The 10,196-nt window shown below is 41.7% G+C and overlaps 1 protein-coding gene across 3 annotated transcripts; it reads left to right on the top strand.

Moving 5' to 3' along the window:
* Positions 1–4,654: 4,654 nt before the first annotated feature.
* Positions 4,655–8,171, top strand: LOC100392124 (lithostathine-1-alpha). 3 transcript variants are annotated; one of them, XM_008980430.5, is made up of 6 exons: positions 4,655–4,682; positions 5,360–5,429; positions 6,338–6,456; positions 6,762–6,899; positions 7,613–7,724; positions 7,919–8,171. In XM_008980430.5, exons 2-6 carry the CDS (start codon positions 5,366–5,368, stop codon positions 7,984–7,986), a joined length of 501 nt encoding a protein of 166 aa, XP_008978678.1. In that variant the 5' UTR covers positions 4,655–4,682; positions 5,360–5,365; the 3' UTR covers positions 7,987–8,171. The 3 variants fall into 3 exon arrangements, with proteins under 3 accessions (XP_008978678.1, XP_002757620.1, XP_035128027.1); XM_002757574.5 differs by having other exon boundaries at positions 5,296–5,429; XM_035272136.3 differs by having other exon boundaries at positions 5,266–5,429.
* The last annotated feature ends 2,025 nt before the right edge of the window (positions 8,172–10,196 follow it).

Genomic DNA, 10,196 nt, shown 5'->3' with positions numbered 1-10,196 from the left:
GAGCTCCAAACTCCACTTCTATTCTTTAACTCTCAGATTTTAGGGCCGTTCATATTTGTGCTAGTCCTGAAGCTAATTTCAATGTGTGTTTTAAAAGTCCAATGTTGTTCGACAGATGATGGCTCTGACCATGGCTCTATGTTTAGCTTTTCGTGTTTTAGGGTTCAGGAATCCAATACTCCTCCCAAAGACAATTCACTCCGAAGTCGAGGATCAGAATTCTTGGAGCTTTCCCTAAACCAAATTTTGCCCTCCAGTCCATAGGCTTATAATAGAATGTTGGTAGCAGTCCCTGACAGAGCAATTCCTCCTTAGAAGTCTCACAAAAATAAGTCAAACCCCGTCAGCAACCTCAGTTGATTAGTTAACTGGCCCAGAGACTAGGACGCAGAGACAAGGTATTCACAAAACTGAGTTTGACTCTGTTTCTCTGTGAAGTGCGTAATAAATGGAGGAAGTGGGATGGTGGTTAAGGAAACTGAGAGACAATAGACACTCAGAGGATGCGGTATAACTCCAGCTTTCATGTGGAGATGAGGTTGTGGATGACCACAAAGTAAAATAGCCACAAAGTAAAATAGCTGCTGGAGTCCGCAGGGAAAGGAGGGGCAAAGTGCAGGAAGGAAGCGCAGACTGGGAAGTGGACTGGAATTTCAGGATTTTGTTTGATCACTGTTGGATAGTGGTTCTCTTTAGAGAGGAGGGATCCAATTTTAGTGTCTAAACTAGACAATAAAATTATCTGAATACCTGCCTCCTTATGAGAGGGAGTGGAACAATATGTGATCCCATCTACCAAAAACTTTTCATTCTTACCAGTTGTGTCAGAATTTTAGAACTTCTGCAGAATGGGCAATAGAACAGAGAAATAAAGAGCACAGACCTTGGTGTCAGGTACATTGGGTCTGAATTCTGGCTATGCCTCATGTTGTGGCTAATGTGTGACCTTGGGCAAGTTATTCCAACTTTCTGTGGATAAGCTTTTTTTCTGACTAAGGTATCTCTCTTCTATGTAGGGATTTTTTTTTCCTTGAGACAGAGTCTCGCTCTGTCGCCAGGCTCGAGTGCAGTGGCGTGATCTTGGCTCATTGCAACCTCTGCCCCAGGTTCAAGCGATTCTCCTGTTGCCTCCCTAGCAGCTGGAACTACAGGTGTGCACCACCATGCCCAGCTAATTTTTGTATTTTGAGTAGAGATTAAGTTTTCACCATGTTGGCCAGGCTGGTCTTGATCTCTTAATCTTGTGATACACCCACCTCAGCCTCCCATTATGTAGAGACATTTTTAAAAAGTTAACATATTTAACACATGTAAAAATATTTCTCAGAGCATAAAAATTGTAATATATATGTTTTTGCAAATGGAATAATATAACATAAATATTCTAAACTATTATATGAAAGGGTATATTTGAAGGTACATAGAGAATTATAGGTTTTTTTTTTTTTTTTGAGATGGAGTTTCGCTCTTGTTACCCAGGCTAGAGTGCAATGGCACGATCTCGGCTCACTGCAACCTCTGCCTCCTGGGTTCATGCAATTCTCCTGCCTCAGCCTCCTGAGTAGCTGGGATTACAGGCATGCACCACCATGCCCAGCTGATTTTTTGTATTTTTAGTAGAGATGGGGTTTCACCATGTTGACCAGGATGGTCTCAATCTCTTGACCTCGTGATCCACCTGCCTCGGCCTCCCAAAGCGCTGGGATTACAGAGAATTACAGTTTAAGCTTTAATTATCACTGTTATGTGCTTAGCAGAAAGTCAACAGTGTTAAGGGTGCCTTGTTGAATGCATCATCACTATCATCACTCTCTTCCTCCTCTTTCTCCTCAGTGTATCTAGTAACAGTTCTAAAGAGGCATTAGAGTTGATGTATTACTTCTTGGCAGTGAGATGTAAGGTGCAGTCCCCAGAACCCTTGATCTTCTTCCATGGGAGTTTCTCTTTCCTCAGGTTTCTTTCGGGACATGCCTGGTCAGGAGAGGAGCCTCCATGGTAAATGATGTTAGCATGCCATGAACTATGTCCCTTCTTTCCCCACTGCCCCAAGCAGGATGCTCCACATCTTGTCCTGCTGCCTCCCTTGTCACTTGTCCCACAGATAGGCCTGCTCCAAGTTCACACACTCCCTGCCCTTCCTCCCCAGGCTCCTCCTTCACACCCATTATCACCATTCCTGGAAGGTCCCTGCTTCTTCATGGGCTGCTGAGGGCCATGGGAACTGGGCACCTGTTTGCTGCTTTGATATGCCCAGTTTGACAAGCTGTTTGTGAAAGAGGACCTTATCTGTAACCACTCCCAGGGTGTGCCAGGAAGAAGGCCCCCCAACCCAATACCAGAATTTCTTTGTGTCAGAGCTATCCGTAGGGCCTCTGAGCTTGTACCCTTGCCCTCTGCTTAGTTCACAATCAAAGCTCTCGTTATAATAGGAGGGATCCACAGGAAAACAGCATCTGTTTTGGATTTAAGGAACTTACAACTTCTCTGAAAACTATATACTCAAGTAAATACATTAAATAACTGGGGTCTTGATAGAGTAGGTGTTTCTAAGTATTCAGTGTTGAATACAAAAGAATGAGATAATGTCCTTTGGAGGGACATGAATGGTGCTGGAGGCCATTACTCTTAGCAAACGAACACAGGAACAGAAAATCAAATACTGTATATTCTCACTTATAAGTGAGAGCTAAGTAATGAGCACAATGGAACAAATAAAGGGGAGCAACACACACTGAGGTCTTTTGGAGGGTGGAATGTGGGAGGAGGACGGGGGTAAGTAAACATAACTAATGAGTACTAGGCTTAGTACCTGGGTGATGAAATGATCTGTACAGCAAACCCCCATGATACAAGTTTCTCTATGTAATAAACTTGGATTTGTATCACTTAAAATAAAAGTTAAAAAAGAAAAGAAAATCTGATGCCATGAAGCATTTTTGTCTTAAATTAAAAAAAAATAATTGCTTGTTTAATTTTCACAAGATAAATATGTCATGGTATCAAGTATACTGGACTCTTACCTTATATCCTTTGGTAATATTTACAGAAAAATAGAAATCATTCTCTGGTTGTAATCATTTTAAAAGGCATAACTACTTTCTGTAAAAGCAGAAATAAATTGGATTAATTTTAAAAAACACATATGAATCAGACAGTGAAAATAAACAATGCTAACATTTGCCATCTTTGTTTAATATCATTGGTTTTCGTTTTTGTCTTTTTGAGACAGTTTCCTGTTCTATCACCCAGGCTGCAATGCAGTGGCACAACCACAAGTCACTGCAACCTCAACATCCCGAGCTCAAACAATACCCCACCTCAGCGTCCTAAGTAGCGGAGACTACAGGCATATGCATATGTATACCTGGAGATGTATATATATATATATATATATATATGGCACGCGCGCGCGCGAGAGAGAGAGAGAGAGAGAGAGAGAGAGAGAGAGAGAGAGATGGGGTCTCCCTATGTTGCCCAGGCTGGCCTTAAATCCCTGGGCTTAAGTGATCTTCTTACCTCAGCCTTCCAAAGTGCTAGGATTACAGGCTTGAGCCATCACAACAGGCCCCCCATTCGTTTTTATACAGAGAAAAAAAAAACTTAGAAATTGTTAGGCAAATACTATGAAAAATTGTAATACATATTCTTATATGTCAGATTTTTATTTTTTAAACTATATGAGCATTGATTAATAAACAAAATTTAGTATTAATCTGTCTTTTAAAACCATACATAAAGTTAATGAAAAAGCTTGTAACTTCCTGCAACTGAATTTTATATTCAATGCTATGGTTTTGCTACTAGTCCAAGTTGAAATACCTTATTCAATTTAAATTCTGTTTAGTAGCTTATTATATTTTGTTAATCCATTTGTCCCAATTCATATACTCATCTCTCTTTCTGTGAGCATTCAGGTTAGTTTTTTCTTCCTAATTTTGCATTCCGATTGGCATTTATTCCCTGAATTGTAAATGACTATTCTATGATGATTCCGGTAAGTATTCAATTTCATCACACCGTCATTGACTTCATACTAACAAACAGTTGACTTCACATGGCTAGCTTCTTTAAGTTTCCTTAGGCAGCAGCTCTCTACAATTCTCACATTGACAATATCTGTATTTTGTTAGCTCAAACCTTTCTGGACATGTTAAATATTTAGAAATATAAATTTAACCTACTTCTTAAGGTACATCTTGAGAAGTTTGTGAGCCGAAAAAGACATGGAGGAACCACTTAATGCCACAGCACATTGTTTTAAATTATTTGGAATCAGTAAATTCCTTCCCAACTTTTCGCCATGACTGACACCAAAGAGGAGCCTCCAAATTTACAGGGAGTAGAAGGAAATCTACTCTTCTCTGCTCCCCTCTGGGTTGCTAGAGGACATGTGAACCCTCATTTGTTTTCTGCTGAGCAAAAGCAAAGTCCATCTTGGACTTAGATAGCTTGCCAAATTATTTGCTGGAAGGGGACCTGACTTGTGACCACTCCCAGTGTGTGCCAGGAAGAGGCTTCTACTGGTGCCAGAATCAATGCCGTCAATGCCCGGTCTAGGCCCCGAAACTCAATCCTTGCCTCCACCCCTTTTGTTTGAATCATGTGGTTCTTATCTTTCTGATCCTAATATAAAGCTCCTACAGCTACTTGGCCTGAGAAGCCACCTCAGATTCAGCCAACAGGTAAGTGGGCATTACAGGAAGAAGGCACCTCTGACATGCACTCTAAAATCTTGGGGAAAATACAGCATGAGTTTCTGTCCAGGAGATTTTAGCAGTAATGAAGCCTCAGTGGGATCCAGGGTTGTTTTTCGATTACTAAGTCTGTATAATTCCCAAACTCTCAAAAGAAACATCTGAAGCTCTGGATGTCTCAGAGGACTTTCCTGGTCTCAGAAATTCTGAGAGGAGGTTTTAAGGAAGGTAATAGATGCTTTGCTCTCCACCTCTCAGAACCTTCTTCTCTGTTGACCAGGCGGCCCAACTTGGTGACAGACATCCATTCCTTATCCTCTGCTTTGCCTCCGCGAGCTCCGCGGCCTTGGCCCCGGTCCCGTCCACGGCTGCGACCCCGGCCCCGGATGCCACTGCCGAAACCTCCGCGGAAGCCACCGCGGTTCCCCATCCCGGGGCCCCCAGGGACTCCGCACCCCCCCCACCCCGCCCCCCGCCGCTGCACCGGAGTCATCTGCCATTTTGTGTTTTATTGGAGAAGAAGCTTTTTTTTTTTTTTTGACATCTTTTTTTTTATTATTAAAAACAAAAGTTGCAGGTAAAGGGTGGTCTCCCCAAACAGGCTCCAAGTGGTTGCCATCTCGTGAGATTGTTGATTTGCCTCTTAAGCAAGAAATTCATTGCAGCGCAGCATGGCTCAGACCAGCTCATACTTCATGCTGATCTCCTGCCTGATGTTCCTGTCTCTGAGCCAAGGTAAGATCTCTTTTCTACCAACCAACCCTGTCTAGCCCTGAAGCCTTCACTCTATCCCCAAGCACATAGGTCTGAGAGAGAGAGAGGAGAGAGAGAGAGAGAGAAAGAGAGAGAGAGAGAGAGAGAGAGAGAGAGAGAGAGAGAGAGAGCGCGCAGAATCACCACTAAGAATTGCTTTGTGGTGTTTAGTGATCTTTATTGTTGATCTCATCACATTTATCCACATCCACATCCCATTTAGGATTTTGAGCTAGAATTTAAAATAACCCCTTATAAGCCACTGCCACAGTTGGCTGAGTTTATCTGATTAAATTTATACATGATGGTGGATTTGGGGATGTCAGTGTGTAGAGAGCCACTAATGGGGTGGAGAACTGAGGAGAGCCTTGTGTTCAGGGAAACCAAGGAGAGGCTTGTGTGAGAAAAGTAGAAGCCTGAGTCCTTCAAGGCAGAAGATCCTGAGTCCCAGACATAAAAGGGAAACTGGAGACATGTTTCTTTAGCCTATCCATTCTGTGTTTTTACCCTGATCAAAGAAACCAAAGAGAGAAGATATAGGATACAGGAACAAAAGTGAGCAGTCATCCCATAATAGACTATATTCTGTTCCTGTATATAGGAGCATCACACACTGGGGTCTATAGGGGGGAAATAGTGGAGGGACAGCAGGGAGTGGGGAGTTGGGGAGAGATAGCATGGGGAGAAATACCAATTATAGGTGATGGGAAGGAAGACAGCACATAACACTGCCATGTGTGTACATATGCAACAATCTTGCATGTTCTTCACATGTACCCTGAAGCCTAAAATGCAATTTAAATAAAAAGAGAAACCTCAGAATCTTCCACCTCACCTTCCAGCCTTTACCTTACCCTGAGACCCTCTTTTAATCATCTCTTCTTTTTCAGGCCAAGAGGCCCAGACAGGGTTGCCCCAGGCCCGGATCAGCTGCCCAGAAGGCACCAATGCCTATCGCTCCTACTGCTACTACTTTAATGAAGACCGTGAGACCTGGATTGATGCAGATGTGAGTCAGGAGGGCAGCGTGGGAAGGGAGGCTCATGAAGGGAGGGGAAGCTGCCACTCTTTCGTGTGTTCAGTGGCTGCAATGAGATAAAACTGAACCCCTCGCTACCCGATCATCAGCCCCAAACTTTCTAATCTACTTTATCCCATTATTCAGCACATTCCCAGCACAAAGATGCTGGTGGTTGATGACAGCATCATCAGGGACATTACTGTGTGTCCTTTTTCTGACATATCATCTTAAAGGACTCAGTATATCCTCACATATTCCTCCTCCACTGAGTGCTCCATTTTCTTCCCCAACAGCTCTACTGCCAGAACATGAATTCGGGCAACTTGGTGTCTGTGCTCACCCAGTCTGAGGGCACCTTTGTAGCCTCACTGATTAAGGAGAGTGGCACTGATGACTTCAATGTCTGGATTGGCCTCCATGACCCCAAAAAGGTAGGCTGCAGCCTTCTTTATCCCAGAATGATCAGGTTTGAGAAGTAAGAATGAGGTTCAAGCTCTGGTCTCTTAAGTACCAGTTTTTATCATTTTCCAGAAATCAGTCTGCTTACAGATCCTATAATGTTCTGTGTAGCAAGGTGCACTGCAGATGTTTGGAGATACAAGTGGAAGGCTGAATTTTCTAGGTGTCCTGGGCATCCATGAATAAACTCATTCTGTCTACAGTCAACAGAACATCCTTATGCACCAACTTCTTACCTATTTTGTTATTGTCAGCACAATAAGAGAGACTAGATTGCTGACTATATAGTGTTCACTCATGGTAAAGAATCTACTGCTGGCATTTGGGAACCTGGTATTATACTAAATAGCATAACAACAACTAATGGCCAGACAATGCTATGCTGGATATGAGGGTCGTGGGCCTCAAAGACAAAAATTCAAGAACCACTTTTTAAGTGAGCTACTGTGGATCTCTATGTCAAATTAGAAACATTTATTTCTCGGTGAAACAGGGGTAGTGATTTGGACAGTTCAGGAAAGAAGAAGTTGAGAGCAAAAGTAGAGGAAAGGAAACAATATTCAGCAAGACAACAAGGTTTATTCTTCTCATGTGTTTGGGCACGTTTCTGAGTGTACACACAGGCCCAGTGATTCTACTGATTTTTGAGTGACCACTGCCTCTGTTCTGGATCTTGCCCAACTAGAACCGCCGCTGGCACTGGAGCAGTGGGTCCCTGGTCTCCTACAAATCCTGGGACATTGGTGCCCCAAGCAACACTAATCCTGGCTACTGTGTGAGCCTGACCTCAAGCTCAGGTAAGAGGCAGAGAATCCATCCACCTGTTTCTGTTCTCTCCTGCTTAGCTCTAAGGATGGGACTGGTACTGGGATAGAGGAAAGGTAGCTCTTCATCCAGGAAATGGATGTTTGTTTTTTGTCCTGAGTCCTAAAGCCAGGAGGGTCACAATCTTTCTGGTCTCTGATCTCAAACTCTTCTCATTGACTTATAGGATTCAAGAGATGGAAGGATGTGCCTTGTGAAGACAAGTTCTCCTTTGTCTGCAAGTTCAAAAACTAGAGGCAGCTGGAAAATGTCTAGAACTGATCCAGCCATTACGACAGAGTCAAAAATTAAACCAGACCATCTCTCCAACTCAACCTGGACACACTCTTCTCTGCTGAGTTTGCCTTGTTAATGTTAGTACTTTTACTCACCCAAGTCTTTGGAACCCTACTAATGAAAATAAACACGTTTTCATCATAGTGCTATCTTATTGTGTCTGCTGTTCCCACAGCTGATGCCTGGGTGGTTGAGATGGGAGTGATTACAACAAAGCTTGCTCTGGCCTATCCACTTTTAAAAACTCTATCCACGTATCATGCATATTAGAAGTCAGTATTTAAGAACATACTTGGCCTTGCTTATGACAAAGTTGACAAGAGGGAGAGTTACCAAATCCCACATGCTGGCATATCTCAAAGATATTTTGCATTCAGTTCCAGTCCTCTTAAATAAGTCTAATATCACAGAAAAGCAAGTTACACAGGTTTTTTTCTTATATTTTGCTTCCCAATGTATATAAATGTTTTGTTTATACTATACTGTAGCCTATTATATGAGCAATAACATTATGTCTACAAATGAAATATACTTATTTAATAAAATAGTACTTTATTGCTAAAAAAAAATGCTAACAATCATCTGAGCCTTCAGCAAGCAATATTCTTTTGCTGGTGAATGGTCTTGCCTCAGTGTTGATGGCTGCTGCCTGATCAGGGCAGTGGTTGCTGAAGGTTAGGGTAGAAGTGGCAGTTTCTTAAAATAAGACTACAATGAAGTTGGCCACATTGATTTGATTCTTCCTTTCATGAGTGATTTCTCTATACTATGTAATATTGTTTGACAGCATTACTCCCACAGTAGAACTTCTTTTAAAATTGTAGTCACCCTTTCCAAACCCTGCTGCTTATTTATCAACTAAGTTTATGTGTTGTTCTAAACCCTATGTTGTCATTTTAACAAGGTTCACAGCACCTTTGTCAAGAGTAGATTCCATATCAGGACACCACTTTCTTTGCTGATCTATAAGAAACAACTCCTCATCCTTTCAACTTTTATCATTAGATTGCAGCAATTCAGTAACCTCTTCACGCTGCATTTCTAATTTGAGTTCTCTTGCTATTTGTACTGCATTTGCAGTTACTTTCTCCACCAAAGTCTTGATCCTTTCAAAGTTATCCTTGAAAGTTGGAATCAACTTCTTCCAAACTCCTGTGAATAATAATATATTGACCTCCTCCCTTAAATCAAAAACACATTCTTAATGGCATCTAAAATGGTGTACCCTTCTTTCCAGATGGGTTTCAATTTACTTTGCCCTGATCCATCAGAGGAATCACTATTATGGCAGCTATAGTTTTGTGATATTTATTTGTTAAATAACAAGAATTAAAAAGTGAAATTACTTTTTTATCCCTAGGCTACAAAACAGATTTTGTGTTAGAAGCAGGCATGAAAAAAATCATAAATCTTGCATATATCTGTATGCCTAGGTGACAAGGTGCATCATCAATGAGCAGTAATATTTTTGAAAAATCTTTTTTATGATATGTAGGTCTCAACAAATAGGATTAAAATATTCAACAAACAATGCTATAAACAGATGCTGTCATCCAGGTTTTAGTGTCATTACCTTTATTATCTGAGCTAGATCTTCCAGATAACTTTATAGCTTCATCAACACTTGCTGCCTTATCTTGAACTTTTATGTTATGCAGATGGCTTCTTTCCTGAAACCTCATAAATCAACCTCTGCTAGCTTCAGACTTTTCTTAGGCAGTTTCCTCAACTCTCTCAGCCTTCATAGAATGTTGCCGACTTTCTCAAAGTCAGCAATAAGAATGTGCTGAATCTGGAAAACATCATCCTCAGCAAACTGACACAAGAACAGAAAATGAAACACCGCATATTCTCACTCATAGGTGGGTGATGAAAAATGAGAACACATGGACACAGAAAGGGGAGTACTAAACACTGGGGTCTATTGGGGGGAAAAGGGGAGGGCCAGTGGGAGGGGGAGGTGGGGAGGGATAGCCTGGGGAGAAATGCCAAATGTGGGTGAAGGGGAGAAGAAAAGCAAAGCACACTGCCATGTGTGTACCTACACAACTGTCTTGCATGCTCTGCTCATGTACCCCAAAACCTATAATCCAATAAAAAATTAAAAAAAAAAAAAAAAAAAAAAGAATGTGCTTTTTAAATAATTTGTGTTGTGTTCACTGGAGTAA

Source organism: Callithrix jacchus, chromosome 14 (genome assembly GCF_049354715.1).
Source record: "Callithrix jacchus isolate 240 chromosome 14, calJac240_pri, whole genome shotgun sequence".
NCBI lineage: Eukaryota > Metazoa > Chordata > Mammalia > Primates > Cebidae > Callithrix > Callithrix jacchus.
The sequence above is the reverse complement of the archived record's forward strand: the minus strand, read 5'-3'. Positions and strand labels throughout refer to the sequence as shown.

Coding starts and splice junctions, on each gene's coding strand:
- LOC100392124 (XM_008980430.5), top strand. CDS start 5,366: ATGGCTCAGACCAGCTCATACTTCATGCTGATCTCCTGCCTGATGTTC. Junction 6,457..6,761: donor AGACCTGGATTGATGCAGAT/GTGAGTCAGGAG, acceptor CTTCCCCAACAG/CTCTACTGCCAGAACATGAA. Junction 6,900..7,612: donor GCCTCCATGACCCCAAAAAG/GTAGGCTGCAGC, acceptor TTGCCCAACTAG/AACCGCCGCTGGCACTGGAG.